At 42.2% G+C, this 20,698-nt stretch overlaps 1 protein-coding gene across 4 annotated transcripts in view; it reads left to right on the top strand.

Moving 5' to 3' along the window:
* Positions 1-20,698, top strand: part of ZFYVE28 (zinc finger FYVE-type containing 28) — a 77,824-nt gene that overhangs the window by 11,023 nt on the left and 46,103 nt on the right. For 3 of the 4 annotated variants that reach the window (XM_085871406.1, XM_085871408.1, XM_085871407.1), the window contains exons 4-6: positions 4,897-5,037; positions 5,254-5,391; positions 19,551-19,753. In XM_085871406.1, the coding sequence (XP_085727532.1) occupies positions 4,897-5,037; positions 5,254-5,391; positions 19,551-19,753 (482 nt within the window). Of the gene's footprint in view, positions 1-4,896; positions 5,038-5,253; positions 5,392-19,041; positions 19,105-19,550; positions 19,754-20,698 lie in introns of those variants that run through there. The other variant, XM_085871409.1, reaches the window with a different exon arrangement.

Here is a 20,698-nt window from a genome sequence, read left to right as displayed (position 1 = left end):
ACTGGAGCATGGAATAAAGGTATTGGAAAGGGTGTTGGAGAAGAGGATAAGGAAGAAGGTAAAGATTGACGAAATGCAGTTTGGATTTATGCCAGGAAGAGAAACGACAGGTGCGATTTTTATTGGAAGGCAGTTGCAGGAGTAGCACATGGGGAAGAGAAAGAAGTTGTTTCTTGGGTTTGTTGATTTGGAGAAAGCATTCGATAGGGTTCCACGCGAAGTATTGACATGGACATTGAGGAAGTTTGGAGTGGAGGAATGGTTGATCAGAGTAGTGATGGCAATGTATGAGAGAGTGCGCACAGCTGTAAGGACGAAGGACGGGAACAGTGGTGAGTTTGAGGATAAGGTGGGAGTGCATCACGGGTCGGTACCAAGTCCACTACTATTTGTAGTTGAAATGGAGGTGCTGGCTCGAAGGGTAAAGGAGGGTTTACCGTGGGAGCTGCTGCATGCAGATGATTTGGTGTTGATTGCGGACACTGGGGATAGACCAAAGGAGAAGATGAATAAGTGGAAGTAATGTATGGAGGCAAAAGGGTTGAAGGTGAATATCGGAAAGACGAAGGTGATGGTAAGTGGTAAAACATGTGGTGAGATGGAAGTAACTGGGAAGTGGCCGTGTGCTGTGTGCTGGAAGGGTGTTGGATGAACTCCATTAAATGTACAATATGCTCTGAGTGAGTTTATTGAAAATGTAGTGGTGTGAGAGGGTCATTAACCAGTGTGGTAGTGAAAGGTGTGCATAGAGATGCAGATGGAGGAAATGTTGAGTTGTATCTTGGAGACGGCCTGAAGTTGGAAGGTGTGAAAAACATTTTGCTACCTAGGAGACGAGCTGAATGGAGAAGGTGGATCACACTCGGTGACAGTTCCTGAAACTTCTTCCATGCACATCTCACTCCAGCAACCGAGTGGTGTGCTGATGAGGAGGGGGAGTGTCGTTGAAGTTGAAGGGAAAGGTGTATGCTACATGTGTAAGAAGTGCTATGAGTTATGGGAGCGAGACATGGGTAATGAATGTGGAGCAGCAACGAAGGCTGGAAAGGGTGGAAATGCGAATGGTTCAGTGGATGTGCGGAGTATCGTTGAGAGAGGAAGACAAATGGTGAATTGCGGAAGATGATGGGAATAGAGCCTGTGATGGATGTTGTGAAGAGAAACAGGTTGGAATGGTTGGGTCATGTGTTGAGGAAGGATGAAAGTGACTGGATAAGAAGAGTGAAGGAAATGAATGTAGAAGGAAGTAGTGCTCGGACCCACCTGCCAGGATGGTCATTGGTGGATGTTCAAGATCCCATCTTTCGTGAAAGGTAGATGAGTTCTTGCCGGCACCCTGAATGATTTCCAAATTCCTGCCAAATTGCAGCAGCAGCAGTAGTAGTAGTAGTAGTAGTAGTAGTCATCGTAGACTGTTGTCTGATAGGATCATGCAGAGGTAGCATACTTGCCTCTGAGCTGTCTGGTCTGGTTTCGATTCTCAACCTTGATTAAAACTGGGGCTTTGCATGCAGGGTGATGCATCATTGAGAATGCCTTGCAATGGATGAATAGGTCATCCATCTGCCATCATGAGTTGATTAACCTCAAATATCCCATGGTGTATTTAGTTGAAGTGTAAGTAAGCCCTGTGATTACCACGAGGAAGCTAATGGCAAAGCACCCACTCCATTTCCTTGCCTATAAACTGATTTGGCACCACGGATGTCCTGGATCGTGGATGGGAGAAATGATGATTATTCAACTGTCTTAAGGCAACTAATTCTCAGTACCTTTTGATTGTTGGTTCACGAAAAAATATGTGACCACTATATTCGTTATTGGTGTCTGTCTGTCCCGAGCATAGCTCCGTAGGTTTTGATCCAATCCTGATTAAAATTTTTGGTGGGAGGTTTACATCATCATCTAGTTGTGTTTTCCTGAGAATGGGCATGGTGCACCCATAATGGGCGGAGCCACGCCCAAAAAACGTGTTTTTAGGGGCTAGCCGATTTCAATTTACATCTTCTCCGAGGGGGTTTGTCGAATCTGGCAGAGGTTTCGGTATTTAGTTAGCCCAATGGCACCTGCATAGCCCCATGGAACTATTTTTTTTCATTTTCATCACAAAGTCACAAACTTCGAAAATTGCGAATTTTGACATAAAAATCATCTGACCGCCCAAACTTTGAGAGCTAGGATGACAATATTTTTTATGCATAATCTTGAGGTCATTCCCCACCTAAAGTCTTGAAACCATTTTTGCTCTATCTCGAACACCTTGCCCGTGGCACCCCCTTCAAGTTTGTTTTTACCCTGATTTCATCAAAGTATTGATAATCCGAGGAGTGCGAAATGCCATATAGCCTGTATGACGTTATATTGTTCCTGGAATGTTCCAGAGGAAGTTTTGCACCAAAGGTCATAATCCTTGACCTTTGACCTTTAAAGTTCACAAAGGTCAAACTTTCAAAGTTGTGAGAGTTGAACCGGGTTTTCGACCTTCGGCGAACTAACTCCATTAAGCTATAGCACGTATCCTGTTTCCTTATTTTAATGTCCACAACATTGTTTTGTGACCTTTAAATGTTATGCAAAGGTCAAATTTTGAAAGTTGTTGAACGAAACCGGGTTTTTGACATTTTGCAGCTAATAACCCGTCACTCGTACCACAACATGTTGATCATTTTCATAACTTGGTCAAACATTATCACATTGTCTCATCCTTGACTTCTGAAACAATCTACATCGTCAAATACCGCTCGTGAACCATCGTCGTCTTCAGACTTTTTTTAATTTAAACTTGATTGTGAAGAGCTTTCTTGTTGTGGACAATAATGTATTTCCAATTTCTCACCATAACTACAACGGAACTTAATAGAGCGTATAGTCTCGCCTTGCACACTGATTCTGAACAAAAATACCATTGTTAACCGACCACGTCACTATAATGGCCCATATATAACCTGTCCCCATATCATCCACACACCACCCTATTGTGTTCCATTCATTGCCATTTTTCAGAGCTTTATTGATTATATTCATTGATTGTGAGAATATTTAACGACCACTTTTGTGCACACCAAGGATAAATTGTGTTGATGAAGCTGAAGATGAAGAAAAAACGACTATAATCCAAATACATGACTTATCTTTGATCTTGTACGATATTTTATCAGTGGAGGGGGGATGCGGAGGGGGATAATTTTAATCTTTCGCTCATGTTTTTTACACAAGTAAAATCCTTTGGTGGGAAATAAAAAAGCATTACGACTCCAAATGCTCTTCTCCACTCTCCGCTCGGTAATGGCCCTGTCACGCTGAGTGCAACATATTCTCCACCCATGACCCTGCAGCAGCAGAGTCATTCATCATTATTATTATTGCCTTTGTCACTGAAGGTGGACAAGGTTATGTATTCACTCCTGTCTGTCTGAAACGTTTTGGACAGGTTGGATATGTGACAAAGACTAATTGATTCGATTTTGGTAAGATCCAGATCTGGATATGAGAATTTTTAAGTGATTCTTTACCATTGAGAGATCAGGCCAAAAACAATATACAGTATAGCACGATTGACGGGTTATCACAAAACTTTGTGGACGAGTTGGTAGTGTTCGATCGGTGACAAGAACAAGCCGATACGATTTTGGTTCAGGTCCGGATGTAGATCCGACTTGTCACTGGAATGCAAAACGTATTTGTTCACCTGGCAGATGTATACACTCCACCAAGTGCCATTCTAGTCGTTTAAAAAAAAAAAAAAAAATCTGTGTTGCTAAGAACTTTTGGCAGAAAAGGGATGGCAACCTCAGACTGCCCTTAAACCCGATGCTGACTTCACCTCACCGCTCTCAAAAGATTAACGATCCTGACCCTCGCCGAACAGAGGTTAGGACCTGCCACAGGAAGACTGCACTGAATGTTCTAACTTCATCACCCACAGCATCAAAAGTCATTAATTTTGATTAGTCACCAGATAGGATTTTATTTATGTGCTCGAGGATGCTCAAATTCCAAAAGTATGACGACGCCATGCCTATACGTAACGCATCACATTTGAGGTCACACCTTTTTTTTTTCCTGGTAATGTTTGTACATGTCAGGGTTTTAAAATAGTTTATAAATGGCCTTGAGCTGCAAATCAAATGAGCATTTTTTCAGATACCATATGTGTGTGTTTGGGAAACATAATTGGCCAACTTCAGAAACACCATTATAACCTCATAAATTCAGGAGCACTAAACGACACCATTGTTTCGCAAACTCATCACGGTCGGTTGAGAATGGAACCTGAGGTCATTGCTACCACCTGTTGATTGAGCGAACTTTGTAAAATGTATTCCATGCACATGACCACCTTTTGGTTTGAGTGTCAAGCATACCCTGACGGGCATCACTGGTATGTCGGAACTTCAAGTCTTCCTGTCAATTAAGTCTAGTTGAGCTACGAAGTCAAGTCATGGAAGGAATTTAACAATCCTCATCTGAACTGTGTTATTTCTTTATGCCGTTGTGCTCATCTGCTGCATTCGTGTCCTCAATGTTTTGTTTTGTTTTTCTTGTCATACCGCAACAATGCTGAACCCTCAATTTTCAAGAAAACTGCTGATTGTAATTCTTTGCATTTCAACGTGGCGTAATCATCACATGTTTGACATTCCGGTGCCGATGCAGCTTTTGGTTTGCATTTTTTTCACCCTGGTGCCATTTTTTAATTTTCAGTTCCAATTTTAGCTCACCCAGTGGTGGACAATTTCTCTCACCACATGCCACAGGGAAAAAGCATAGACCTCCATGAGCTGAAACAATGTATTAAAACAAAAACAATGGAAGAAGAAGAAAGATTGCCACATGTTTGGGTTTTTCTCTTTGTCTAGTTTTAATTATTTTATTATTATTATTTTTTTTCAACAGCGTGGTGCTCCCCAGCTCTTGGCCCAGTGTTACCATGCTGACGAGGAGCTTCAGAGAGTTGCAGCAGAGCTTGACAGCTTTGATGGCCGGAGGGAACCTCGACGATGCATGTTGCTAGTAAACCAGCTGAGAACTTGCCAGGCATGGGAGGGCTTGGGTGGATGTTTTAGAGGTGGATTGATTTGTGCAGAGAAAAAATAAAAAAGAGGTACAAAGGTGCTATTTAAAAAGGCAAAACCTCAGGGATAGCTTAGAGGAGATCATTTTGGGTGTGAAGTTATTTTTATTTACTTATTTTTGCCTGTCAGTTCGGTAGTGATTGGTCGTAGGATGCTACAACTTGTGTTGTTGATGCAGGATCGAGTTCTGGTACTAATCGGGCAGATCATGGAGGCCTGCATTCCAACTGAGCGTGCGGACCGAGACTTTTGTGCGAAGTTCCCGGACGAGGTTCGTCATGATGGTCTTGCCGGCCAGCTGTGGTTTGGTGCTGAGGTGTGTTCACTGTGTTTTAATGACGTGATGTTTACACACCCACTGCATGCTTTGCTGCATTTTCACCATGACTGTTGTGAATTTTGATTTTGATCGCCTCGGTCTAAAGGGCCGGTCACACCTTGACGTTTTAGCCAGCGATGGCAACGTATTAAAATGTATCTAAAACGCTGGCTTACGTTGAACTTTTGATGTTTTCTTTTAAAGATTCGGACGTATTCATAGCGACTTGGTCTTATGTATAACGCAGTGGTAACGGACAGAACGTTTCGTTGTGTTATAGATAACTTATACCAACGAATGCTGAACCTGTTGTCGGCCTACACAACCGATGCCCAACGATAGTCTAACTTAGGCATAGCGCGTTGCACGCATCGCCGACGATGTCGTGACGTAGCCTATTAAAAGGCTGACGCACAACGATTCGAATCATAACTGCCGTAGAAATGGAAGTGTCAACATCGCGGTCACACCTTGGCGATCTTGCCAACGTATGCCGACCTAAGAAAAATGTGTCTAAAACGTTGGGGCACGACAAATACGGTATGAGTAAGTTTGGTATACGTGAGTACAACGCTAAAGTACGCTATCATACGTCGTAGTAAGTAGAGTACGTCAAATTTTAAACATGTTCAAAATTTTACGACGTACTCGGCGTATGACACACGTTCCGCATGCGATGGGGATAAGTTTTACACACGTCCACAAAGGCTACTTATAAGCTACTCATAAGTCGAAACACGTCGCGGTAATGTCTTTTTTACGTGAAACTTATTTCTAACTTATGGTTGACGTGCTTTGAACCAATTCTTTACGTAGTCCCAACACACATCGACGTATGTAGACGTATTCCAATGACGTCTTCCGGTCGACAAAAAAAAAAAAATTAACGTGTTTCTAGCTTACAACTGCCATATAAAGACGTGTTCCCAGCGGTTTTGGGAATTGGTATATAAAAATGCTGCTCATAAGAGGGGAACCCAACAGTGTTTTCGAGTCCTTTTTGAGTCTATGTCCATGTCAGCAGTATCAGTATCAGTATTAGTATTAGTATTAGTAGTAGTTTGTTCATGTTGGCAGTAGTAGGTGAGTGTGAGGGGGAGGGTGTGGGTTATGATGGATCGTCCTTGCGTTTAACGATTTAAATGATAAACTCAACGATTTAAATGGCTGCATCTCCACTATTGAAAGTAGACGCTTGCGCTCAACAATTGGATTTTTTTTTACACTCAACGACTTTTAAACGCTACCACTCAGCTATTTTCATTGTTTACAATGAACGATTTAAATTGCTGTCACTCGCCTTTGTTTTTTGACGCTGGGGTTTTGAAATTTGAAGCGTTTCTTCTGAACGTGTTAAATCGCTCAAACTCGACTATTTTAAATAGACGCTGCCGATGGACAATTGGAATCATAGCCAAGCTAGACATCGAAGTGTGAACATCCTCGTCATGCCGAAGAAAAGTTTGAAGAATGCTGCAAATAAGTATCCTGGCCGTGGCCGTGGACGCTGACGCAAGGACAATCCATTATACCGACGTCTTTCAGCCTATGAGTAACTTAAAAGTAACGTCTGTCGATGTGTGGCAACGATCGCGTAACGTGCCAACAACACATTAATCATAGGTTAGAAACGAGTTTCGGGTATGCTAAGCATTACCTCGGCGTGTCTCAACTTATGATTAACTTACAAGTAGCATGTGTTGACGTCTGTCAACGATCGCAGACCGTGCATACAACTTGTGGCCAGCGTAGCGGAACGTGTGAGTCATACGCCGGCATACGTCGTGAAATTTCAAGCATGAAAAAATTTGAGGACAACCAAAAAGTACAACGTTTAAAGCCAACGTACAACGACGTATGGCAGTGTTTTTCAGCGTGCTCTCAATGTTATCAAAACTTACCCATAACGTATTCAACATGTGCCAGCGTTTTAGAAAAAAAAATTCAAAAATCGGCATACGTTGGCTAAAACGTCAAGGTGTGACCGGGCCTTAATGTCCGCTTTAGGAGAACGTCTGCTCTCATTAAATCCATTCTGACTCGTAATACATAAAATCTGCTGAAAAGATTGAATCTCTAAGAATTTCCATTATTTCGTTACAAGACCTGCTGGATGAGGCCATTTGACTTGTGCCTGTGTCTTTACCACATCCCAGCACGTCCACTTCCCTGCAAGTAGTGTGAATTGTACAGCACACTTCAAGCAGGGAATTTGGCCCGTGTACCAGAAGAAATGTACAATTCTTTAGGAAAGATATAGTATCGTCCACAACCTAAACACAGTCATGTCATCTGGCTACATTACCATCTGAAGGACCCTCTACTTGTCGTGCTGGCAAAGCACAAGAACAGCAGTTTTTGTTCCAGTGGATCAAATCCAGATCATACAGCATGGTAGTGAGGCAATGGAGCTATCCTGCCATTCCTAAATTGGGACAGTTATCAACCTTATCCTAAATTTATGTTTGCGGACGTGTTCCATGTTAATTACCGCAAAAATTGCGGCATGCAGGCCAATATTCTGACAGGATGCAGGACCCCAACCGCCCCCGACGCATACATCAAGCCAGAGATAGATGAATTTTTTACCGACATCCTTTGATTTGAAAAGACATTGTGCCATTTCAATTTAGTGCAGGCAATGGCATTGGCTGACAGACATGCATGAGACAATTACCGGTTGATGCGTTTGCTATTTGCTCTTAGTAAAGGGTAGCTCACCTGTCAGTTTTTTTTTTTTTTTTCCTGGCTTCAATTCCAGGTAGATTCAAATCCAGAAATGAAAAGATTATAGTGTAGTGAACACACACTTTCCAAGGCGATGCTAAGCCTGTTGTCGTAAATACAGTCATTTGCATGAAACATAACCTGTGGTATCTTTTTGAAAGCCAACTGTTATCTGCAAGCTCAGCGAATCCATCATGGTTCTGATGTTTATTATTTTATTTTCATGAAAATTCGTACCATTTGTTTCATATTTAGTATTACTAGGTGAGCCGACCCGTTGTTTTGCTTATGGGCTTAATCAAAATATAGCATGTAGTATTTCACAAAAGTTTTGCATGTCCATCTGTGAATCTCAATGAGGACGTTAATGAAGTGAAACGCACAAAAGATTAATCTTTTATAACACAGTTGTTGCCACTGTCATCGTGGCTGTTGTTGTTGTTGTTGTTGTGCTCCTTCTGTGTACTTTGCTATATTTTTTTTCTGTTGCCTCAAGAAATGTTACATTTTGTGTGTTCCTTCCATGTCCTAAAGGGTTCCTGGCTCCTGCTGTTGTAGAATAATAAATGTTACAGTTGGAACCACTACATTAAGTGCTCATTCCTGCTTCTTCAATTCTTGAAAGAGGGTTTTTAAAACAGGAATCTTTATGATCGAAAAGACACCAATATTTGTTCCAAGCAAAACGATTCTTAACTTTCAAGCGGTACCATTTTTAGCTCACCGAGACTTCAGTCCGGTGAGCTTATGCAATCGAGCATAGTAAGTCAGTCATTGTCATTCAGTCAGTCTGTAAACACTTCAGTCATTATCGCTTGAACCAAGCACACAATTTTGATGAAACTTGGCCACAAGCTTCAGATCCGATGCCTAATGAACGTGTATTGATCGCATCAAAATCTGCACTCAATAACGGAGTCTACGGGTGGGGGGGGGGGGGGGCTTGACTCTCCCCAAAATAGGTATTTGCTCTCTTCTCTGAAATTATACACACAATTTCGATGAAACTTGACCACAACCTTCATCACCTGTGATGTACCAAAGTTTGTTCACGAGATAAATAAAACAAACGGTCTAAAGGGGGGTTTGCAGGGAGTTTGAATGACTTGCTCCTGATCCTGGTGAGCTTCAGGACCCGTGGTCCTTTTTTTTTTTTTTAATCTTTCTGCGACAGCAGGAACCCTTGAGAATGAACCATGACACATAAACGGGCGCACTCTTCTTGTAGTAATAGATTTTAGTGTTTTAGTTTCTCATTATTTCATCAAGAAAAAATCATTGTGTGTGTGTGCTTCTAACTACTCACCGACTCACTTATATAAATGTATAATACTTTTTAGGTGTGCTAGAAAGATGGAATTTTTGCATGCTTACATAACCCGAAGCCAAGATTCCAGGAAAAGCTAGAACGACACTCAGTAGAGCGCATACTTCCACAAGATTGAACAGTTTACATTTTGTATCCCACTGATAGGCCAGATCTGGATCCACTGAGAGGCTGGACCTGAACCAAAATCTAATCGGCTACTTCTTGCCACCAACCCAACTCATCCAGCAACTTTTGTCAAACCCTGTCCACAACTTTTTTACATCTCATGCTTTATACAGCATCTCTCAATGGTGCAGAATCACGTGAAAAATTCTCATATCCTGATCCAGATCTTCACCAAAATATAATCATTTCGTCCTTGTGACACACTCAACATATCCAACAAGTGTCATCCTAAGCCGTCCATAACTTTTTTTTAAGATATGCTGCTCACAGTCAGACAGACAGGGATGAAAACACAACCTCCTTCCGCATTTGGTTGCGAAGCTAAAAATCACAAAATGTCCGTAAACAAAAATCAGCAGGTGGAGCATCACTCTTCCTCATGGAGGGTCACTTGACCTAAAACAATGGCAAGTCACGTGATCTTCCATGGGTACGATTGTGCCCAATGGGAATGGTGTTTCTCCGTTTTATGGTGGTATGGTTAGAGAAGTGTCCATGGGTCTTTGTCGATTACAGACTGTGTGCAGTAGTAGGAAGTAGTAAACATTTATCGTTTACACACGGTGTACAGTCATACGTGTTACAGTGCATATTTTAAATATTGCCTGTTTACATATCCAGTCGATCACTGCATATGGCACGATGGTTATCATGAGCCCTCGCTTATGAATATCACGTTGTTCAGGACATGTTTCAGTCGATGCATATTTTTTCCCGTTTAATAAGTCAAATCGCTGGAATACCAAGATTTATTAGACCATGGGCCACCGTAGACCCCCATCCCCCCCCCCTCCTGGGGATTTTTGTAGACTATGTTTTTCAGATAGCCTGACTCATGCCCAAGCACAATCCGGTTGTCTGCAAAAAAATCGGGGGTGGGTGTGGTCGTGATGCCCCGCAGTAACCCCACCCCCCCATTCTGAAATAAGGAATTTGGTCTCCTTAAATATCTTTGCTATCCCTTAGGTTAGGATGCTGAAATTTCTCATACTTTACCGTTGGGTCAAGTCTTAACTGAAAATCTCAAAATTAAATCCAAGATGGCCGCTATAGTGACGTCACAGTGACGTCATTTCCGAAAAAGTCATTTTCAGGCTGTTTTTAGACCAAATTTTGGAATTTGTCATTTGTGGATGTTTTTTATTTAAAACTTATGCATAATTTCTGTTGTTCACTAGCTCACTGCCATCATACATGTTGTATTCACAGATTGTTGAATTGATGTTGATGTTTATTGATTTCTGTATTTCAGTTTAGATGAGACTTTTCAATGGCCGACAAGAAGAAAACAGATGAAAAACCCTTGAAATTAAAGGCCAGCTCACGGTCTAAAGCCAAACATTCGCATGAAGGCTTATCCTGTATTATACACGATGTGAAACACACCTCAGATAAAAAAAGTTAGACCACTTTCAGATGTTAGTTTCTCGAAGATGGAAGAAATAGTGGAACTGCGACAGAAGAGAGCTAATGCCAGTGAAAGGCTTGATGATATTTGTATGGAGGTACCAAAAACTTTCTTCAAAAACGTGCACGGAGCGCACAGATGGTGTTATACAAATTTCACGAACACGTCCCGCTTCCTCAAAAGAAAGGGTCCTGCTGAAGACTATGAAGTACCATGTAGCGCCAAGAGACGCAGATCCTCAGAATTGGCTGCAATATTATTTCCTGCGAACAAATGTCTCTTTTGCGACATCACGTAAAAAGGTACAGGGGAAGGAAGAGAGGCTTGTGAAGTGTGTTACAAGTAGCGCAGAAGAGTCAATCAAAGCCGCCGCTGAGAAAATGAAAGATGCCAATATATTGGCGAAAGTACAAGATGTTGATTTAATCGCCCGTGAGGCACACTACCATCCGTCGTGTCGTAAGCATTATACACGCACAGATGATCGGCATGAAAAAACTGATGTAGACACTTCTGTCGTGGAACAACAGAATGCTCATGCAGCTGCATTTGAGCATGTCTGCCAATATGTTGAGAACAACATTATCCATGGGGCTAACGTTGAAAGAGTTACAATGCTCAAGGACCGATATTTTCAGTTTATGTTGAGCAATAGCCCCGAATTTTACAATGTCAATTACAAAACTGACAAGATAAAATCAAAGTTGACAAAGAAATTTGGAAGCAAAATACAGTTTTGGCAACCTAATTACATGAGTGAACTTGTGTATTCGACGGAAGTTCCAAAAGGTCAGGCCATCGAGTCTGCATTTGAGGTTGCTGCATCCGACCTGAAACGCCTTGAAGAAGCAGCACTACTCCTATGAAGACTTATTCTTGGCTCCAAAGAAGAATCCACAGAGATGCCTTGGCCACCTTCACCGAGCTTCTTACTTATTGGAATTATCCACCCACCTACTCAATTGCAAGATTTTCTCTCCTGGGTGATTACTGGAAAGAAATTTGCAGATGCGTCGACGAAAAGAAGCAGATTGGTTGATTCCTTTGCTGAAGATATTTGCCAAGCTTTGACAAGAGGGCAATGGACATTGCCCAAACACCTTCTTCTGGGTATGACACTAAGGCATTTGACTGGTAGTGCTGAAATAGTCACTCTATTGAATCGATATGGACACTGTGTTTCCTACTCTCGTTTGCTGGAACTGGAAACGGCCATGTGTGAGAGCATAGTGGAGAGAGAAGGCGTTATTCCACCTTCAATTCAGCCAGCCAGAAATGTTGTTAGTCATCTATGCTGGGACAATTTTGACCTGAACGAAGATACACCTTCAGGTACTGGCACAACACACACGGCCCATGGGATAATGATCCAGGAGGTTCTTGTAGATGCTTGCAGCAACCCCTCTTGCATTCATTTTCCCGTTCTCAAGAACAAGCAGCGCTCAGTGGTTTACAATCCTCAAGAGATAGAGCCATGTTTTGTCAATACCAAGACTGAGCCATCCGTTGTAGTATCCATCAGTGATGTGGAGGATGTGGAGGAGCTACATTCGACTCAAGAGGAAGCAGACACAAGGATGATTCTGCACTGCCTACATATGGCTTCACTTTCCTCATCTGAGTCCACAATTGTAATTAGATCACCAGACACAGATGTGTTCCTGTTGCTGCTGAAATTTGCTCAAGATATTCAACAGCGAGTGTTATTTGACACAGGAGTCGGCAACAAACGACGGATGATTGACGTTCATCGTGTAATCGCAGAAGCTGGAAAAGATATCTGTTCAGCACTACCAGCGTTGCATGCATTTTCTGGGTGCGACACAACGAGTTCATTCGTACAAAAGGGGAAGCTGCTTCCTTTGAAGACTCTTCAACATCATCCGGATTTCTTGGCTACGTTCCTCTCATTAGGAAGTTCACCTGATGTGAGTGATACTCTTTATCAGATGTTGGAGCACTTCACATGTTTGTTGTACAGGAAGAAGTCAACATCATCTGATATCAACAAGCCACGTACCGAGCAGTTCTTGGAGAGGTTCAAGCCAAAATCTGGATCATTGTTGACTTGAGCATACTACCTCCATGCCGGGCATCACTGCGGATGCACATACAGAGGGCTAATTACCAAGCACTGGTCTGGTGCAGGGCAGACCAGGCTATGCCAGATGTACCAACGCCAGATGGGCACGGTAGGTGCATAGTAGATGGCGAATTGGATTTCCAGTTGACAGAGGGAGATTTGATGCCGAAAGAGCTTGTGGATTTGTACGATGAACCGGAAGAGGACCTTCCAGAAGTTGAGAGTTTTGAAGATACAGAGGAATAATTTTCCATGTTTGCCTTCGTGCTAGTCCGTTATTATATAGCCAGTACATTGGAACTTATAGAGAACACTACCACGAGTTTCACCACATGAACGGTTGTTAGTTGTTAGACTCTACTGTACCATTTGCAAATATACCAATGTCACAAGTTTAAACTTGTTCTTGATAGCTTTAGAGAACCTGGACAACATATATATATATATATATATATATATATATATATATATATATATATATATATATATATATATATATATATATATATATATATATTGGTGGATTTATTGTTTATCAAGATATGCTTCAATAATCCTTGATGTTTGTCCACTAATGCTGCGATTTGCTAATTGGAAACTAATATTGGCGCATGCAAAATAAAATGTATCATTTCAATTTGATTTCAGTTCAATTTATAGCGATGGTTAATTGATTAATATGACAAGTGATTGATATTCATATCTGTGTGATAATATAATGAGAGCATCTGAATTGATTCTGCTTTGTAATAATCAACATGTCTGAGATGATTGGAGAAAAATGCTCAAAAATATCATTTTCTGTTATGACGTCACTGTGACGTCATTGATCTTTGGGTCAATTAAATTTTCTTCATGTTTTTATAAAGAACAGCTTTTCTAAATACAGCAAGGTGAAATTCAGCACGATTCACTCAAAAGTACACAAGAAAATAGCAAAATCTCACCCCACCCCCCATTCCTAAAATTATCAAAATTGCGTCAGCAAGGTACAGTTAACATAGCCTATACTTTTATTCCACCGAAATTGTGCTTGCAGACAAGCAGATTTCAAAAAGACATATGATAGTCTGCAAAAATCCCCGGGGGGGGGGGGGATGGTTTCGGCTATTGGCCCATGGTCTATATCCATCGCTTTGTCCAGGCATGTTGAACACAAACACAAGACCTTGTGATTCGAAAACCATCAAAATATATATGAGATTGCAAAAAATAAGCATCAAAAACACACAGTGATGAATCGCCTTGCCTGTGATGAGGTGGTCTAAGATGTGTGTGCGTCTTATAATGTTTTGATTTTATGGTTGTTGCACAGTGTTGGATTGCTTGGTGTTCTTATCTCACCACTTTATAGCTCATGATGTTGGGATCCCATGATGTGGTCAATTATTGTGTCCATATCTCATTGCATACAAAGTGATGAAAGGAGTAGTTGGGACACTATACATAAATGGGAGTTTGTCTATCAATTTAAAGATGGTGTCCTTTGCAGAAGTAACAGACCATGTGCTACTGAGTCTCTTTTTACATAAAGTTCATTGAGAGACATGGACATAAAACAGCAAGCAATGTTACGTCAGACAAGGGATTCAGGGGGACGATTCCAACTTGATCGGTTGAGTCAACACGATCTGTGTCTTAATTAGTTTTGATGTACTGTATCATGTACATAATAAATGGAGTATATGATAGGAGTTGGGTAGATGGTAAGCAGAGGTATCTGAGTTTGTAATTTCTTTGAACCTCCAGTCAAGACAGCGTGAAAAGTTTTTAAACCATTCTGCATTCACCACAATCAATTCATTGTTGGGGTATTATACTGTTGTAGATTTCCGCCCGTTCGGCGTGCGGACGACCGCCTTAGCCCAATTGCGGCCGCGCGCGCCCACCGAACGAGCAATCTAGTCGTAGCTTCCGGATCAACGCCGAAACCCAGCTGCGGGTGTTTTTAACACACCATAAACCGGCCAACTCTTCTGTCCACGTGCTGCAGGGTCAATCGCCAAATTGTCGATATACCTAACTATTCGCGCGGACAGAAATGCCGGGAGTTTATACCTCGACGAGGCCTGCACGAAAACGAGCCGCTTAAGCAGCTCGTTCCGTATGCGATTGCCGAGCGGTTTTATATCGCCAAGTCCCGTCGGACCAGATGTACGTTTTATCGGCTTATAATCAGCCAGCTAATATTCCGAATGCATCATGGCAGAAAGTGACACAACGAGCAGGTTCACATTAAAACAATAGGGGTATTTATTTTAAATGCACATATGCAATGAATGGGGGGATGGGGACAAGACACGAGCCAAAAGCCTACAGCCGATGTCTATTATCATGTACACAGTCATGCACTTAATCAGTTCTACTTGGGTAGACAAGGCGCCACAGACTTTCATCCAAAACCCCAGAAAGAAAGAACCGGGTTCGTCAGCCTTTATAATTACTCTGAGTGGGGATGATGGAAGGGGCTCCAAGAGACCGGGCGGGCTACGTGGCCACCATCGTGGTGTCTCACTGGGTCCTGGTTCGGCGACCCTCGGTGTCTTTGCCCGGATCCCCGAGCTCCAACTGGCTTCCTTGGTCGTCCGGCCTCCACTGTGGCCTGGCTTATCCGGCGACGTACTGGAGGAGTGAATGGGTCTCGATTCAGGCCTCCTGGTCACGCCGGCGAACCAACTGCCCAAACTCCGAACTCTCCAGCTCTCAACGGGGCGTCTCTCCACTCCCACCACCAACCGTAAGCCACTAACTCGAAGCAACCAGCTCTCCACTGCTCTCCACTGCCTCCGAGCTCCCCACACCAACTCAACTCAAGCGCTCCCAACTCCCCTGACTCTGGACTCCAGACTCTCTCCAACGGCCCAGCCCAACTGGCTTCGCGGCGTTCCAGCACGGCTCTTTATCGGGTCTGGGGGTGCTCGTTCTTTTACCTTCGACCCTTCACCCCCGGCTGGCTCCGCCCCTCTCACTTTCGATTGGCCAGCTCTTTCAGAGGGTAAGGCCGTTTTGATCTGATCTTCCCGTCAAACGTGGCCGTGCTGGAGATCACCGTCAAACGCGGCTGTGCTGGAGATCACCTTCAAACGCGGCCGTGTTGTAGATCACCGTCAAACGCGGCCGTGGGTTGTCGTTGTTGTGACGATGTGTTTGTTTTAAAATAAAGATAGAAAAGAATAACACTACCTCAAAGATGCACAGCCCGGCACATGAACAATTCCCATTATACATTGGTGGGGAAATCTAACCTGGAACACACACTTACCGAAATAACTGACCTCTGGGGAACCTGAATGGTGTTATGTGAATTCCCACAACCGTAACAATATGTTAAATGCCAGCAAGGTGCTGCTTGGTAGAGTGCATCCCTCCGCCAGGCTGAACAGTTTACATTTTGTATCCCACTGATAGGCCGGGTCTGCATCCGGACCCGAACCAAAATCTAATTGGCTTGTACTTGTCACACACCCAACCTGTCTACCAAGTTTCGTCCAAATCCGTTCATAACTTTTTGAGATAGCCTGCTCACAGACAAACAGGGGTGAAAACATAACCTCTGTCCACCTTCGGTGCCAGAGGTAACTCGAGAGTTCATAGAACACCCTACCCCACGCAGTCTTGAGAAAAAGGATATGGGAAGGGTTTTTTAAGTCTTGCGTTGCGTTTCCGATTACAATCTATATTTCCTACAGGCCGCAACTTTGTCTGAGTCTCGATATTCACCAACGCTGAGGGCAGATAGGAGTGAGATAATTTGTTTTTTTTTACTGTCTGTCAATAAATTAAAATTGAAAATCATTAAAACAAGAAATTCACTGTTTTTAGCGACATCATAAAGGACACAAACGGGCACAAATAACTAATTTAACGTGTTAAATAAGGCGGGGTGAAAGAGGGTGCATCAATGGCGATAAACTTCCAATTCAATGCTTTTTTTTTTTCCTTTTTTTTTTCTTTTCTTTTCTACAATCTTTAAAATCTTTATTGAATTATATACTTAAACACTATAGCACACAAATCACTGTTTTGGCACTTAAAAAAAAAACAACTTTCATTCAGCAGTACTTGGTCCCAAAAATTATGGCATTTTACATAATCTCGACCAATCAAATCTGCTGCTCACAGATCCTGTCCATGTCTTTTTTTTTTCTTTGTCGAGACTATGTGGGGTAAGATGTTCTCTGAACTCTCGAGTTTTGAACCGTTACGCTCACTATATTTGCTGTCTAACATTAGCGTCGAGTTGTTGATGGTGTGATTGCCAAGAGGAGACGAATGAAGTTGTCATTGTTGAGATTTTTTTTGTTGTTCTTTTTACTTGTTGCAGCATGTGCACAAAACGTAAAGCGTTCTTGCACATGACTACTTTGAGTTTGAATAAATATATTTCTTCGCTTTGCCTTGTTGAGTCTTGTTACATTTCTCAGATGCTCGTTTGTTGGTCTTGCTTTTGTTAGCTTTGGAATAAATTTGACCTCCAATTTTTCATCCCTGATTCATGTTGGGTGTCTAAAGCAGCAGAACTCGCAATACATTGTTGATTAACTCTGCCACCGAAGGTAGATTGAGGCTTATGTTTTCACCCATGTTTGTTTATCTTGTTTGTTTGTCTGTATGTTTGTGAGCAGGATATCTCAAAAAATTATGGGCGGATTCAGACCAAACTTGGTGCACAGGTTGGGTGCGTGACAAGGACGAAGTGATGAGATTTTGGTGAATATCGAGATAATTTTAAAGTGATGCATCACAATTGAAAGGTCAAAAACTATTTTCGTTTAGCTCATTATTTCAAAACATTGTGGATGGCTTATGACAAAACTTGGTTGAGTTAGGAAATATTAATGGTGGTAATAAAGATCATGGGTTAGAATTGGGGGGTCACAGATGGTGGTGCACTGCTTGCTTGAAATCCTGGAGGGAAGAGTGAGACAGAACAACCTCTGGAAGATAATTCCGTAGACTGGAGAAGTGAGGAAATAAAAGTTGATGTGTGCAGTCAGCCTGGATTGTGGAAGTTTAAGCAGGAGGCAGTTACTAGAACAACACGTGCATCCTAAGGTTGCTAAGGAGGGTCAGAGGACTGACAGAGCAAAGGGGAGCAGTGTTAGAAAATAGACAGTAGAAAACAGAATCACCGACCTTCCTGTGAATACGAGAGCAGCAGACCGTGAGCTTCAGTTCATTGCTGGAGATTACAATTATTTTGAGGATTCCATGACTTTGCTTGTATAATGACTTGGGGATGAATAATGACAGAGTAGGATTGGCGAACATGGACATTGATGCCATCTGTGCCATTCGCTGAAGTAGGGTCAAGGCTGGACAGAACTTTCTCTACCTTCTCGGGTGAGAAGGACACAGCGTCCAGTAGACAATGGGTACATTGGGGGTAAGATGGAGGACACAACGGGATGGGTTGGGAACACAAGATGCGGAGTCAAAGACAGAGCAGTAACACCATTGGAGAGGGGGTGGAGGGATGCATCGGAGACGGACATGACAAGGTGCTACCATGACTTATGATTGACAGGTTGGTGTATATATATATATATATATATATATATATATATATATATATATATATATATATATATATATATATATATATATATATATATATATATATAATATAATAACATATTTCCAACCAACCAACAGTTGAGGTTTGATTCATAGCAATGTTTTTACCTCCTTAAACTGTTTCTAGCTGATGTCGCAATGAAAGTATTGGGGTAAAGGCCAAAAGGAAAGAGCACAAGTGCAACTGATCAAAGGTTAAATGACCGATACGGAACAGTGATGCACTTGCTTCATGCAAATCTCATCAGTCTTTGAGACACTTGTATTATTTTGCTTTCAAAGCTCACAGTTTCCTGGAACCATTTGATTTACTTGTATTTTTGATTGCAACCCTTTTATTTGAACCTCACATAATAGTGCTGAGAGTGCTTGATGGTACAAGAGATTCCCCCAGATTAACTACGTGGTCAAAGGAAGGAGGTGAGGGAACGAATTGTAAGTGTCGCAGCATGGACGATGGTTGCATTTGGTGTGAACAAAGCGCCTTTACTAATTAAAGGCTTATTGTTCTTGTGACGATTTATTTCACATGTCAAGTACATCTCGTGTGCTTTTTCTGAGACTGTGCTGCATTATCGTATTTGCTTATGACCATAATATGACTAATATTATTAACGATGGCTCGTTCGCTGTTTCCATCTGAGCTCTCATAGTATTGCGATACCAGGTTCCAGTCCCGTTGTATTGTGTTGACGTTTCCATTATTTACTAACATCCTTGCATTTATTGAACAATACGCATGTTATGTCGTCGTGCATGTGATTTATGTACAAGTTCCTCCACGAGCCTGAGAAAATCAAAAAACGAATTGGCGTATTGCTGTCGATGGAACAATTTAATTTTGTAAATCGTGAATGCCTTTTCAGTGCCTGGCGGCCGGCTCCATCATCATGAACCGGGAGGTGGAGAGCCTCGCGATGCGTCCTCTGGCACGCCAGCTGACACGTGCGCTCGAGGACGTGCGATCTCTGCTGCGTGACCAATGCCTCCGTGACCTGAACTCTTACCCACAGCGACTGCGCATTGCTCTGTGCCGTTTTGATGAACTCTTCGCTGAATTTGAGCTCAGGCAAGCCTCACTGCTTGAATGCCTTGTGGAGCCATTTTAGTGAAGGAACCCTGCTTGGTATTCCTGCTTAGGAGCCATCTATTTGGAACGTATACATGAGGAAGAGACTAATTTGAGAAAAATGAAAGGGAGACAGGGAGGGTAATGTGAGTTGGAAGGAGAGGTAAGAGACATGTAATGGAGTGCATGGGGAGGGAGGGGGTGTGTTGCTTATGTTGCAATCTCTGCCATTTTTTTCATACACAATGAGAACGGCACTCAGTGGAGCGCATACCTCCGCCATGCTGAACAGTTTACGTTTCGTATCCCACTGATGGGCTGGATTTGCATCCAGATCTTCATCAAAATATAATCAGCTTGTTCTTCTCACGCACCCAACTGTCCACAAAGTCTCGTCCGAATTTGTCCATAACTTCTTGAGATATTGTGTTGTTATATCATTTTTAGCCCTATCTCTCAATGTTGAATAATCACATTAAAAATTCCCGTATCCCAGCACAGATCTTCAACAAAATGTAATGAATTTGTTCGTCACACACCCAACCTGTCCACCAAATTTTGTCCGAATCCGTCCATAACATTTTGAGATATCCTGCTCACAGACAGACAAACGGGCAGGTAGGAGTGAAAACATAACCTCCATCCTCCGGTGGCTGAAGTAGTAAACAGCCCCTTATGTGTTGGAGAGAAAAATCTGGTGTTGCCTCGCAAGAAGTTGGAAATGTAAGACCATTTCAAAGAAAATAATGGTAATTGTTTTTAATTCTGGATGAACCCTTTGATGAACGGTGGTGGCTTGTTCGTTGGTGCATTTATGTGCTTCTTACATTGAGATTATGATACAGTGGACAAAATAACACAGAACTTGGTTTATTTCCCCCTCCATTTCCTGCCATGCCGGCTACTCGGCTTCACATTAGGTCAATAAAATATAATAGCATACAA

Source organism: Eptatretus burgeri, chromosome 2 (genome assembly GCF_056783735.1).
Source record: "Eptatretus burgeri isolate ZD-2024b chromosome 2, Ebu_testis_v1, whole genome shotgun sequence".
Lineage (NCBI taxonomy): Eukaryota > Metazoa > Chordata > Myxini > Myxiniformes > Myxinidae > Eptatretus > Eptatretus burgeri.
The sequence above is the reverse complement of the archived record's forward strand: the minus strand, read 5'-3'. Positions and strand labels throughout refer to the sequence as shown.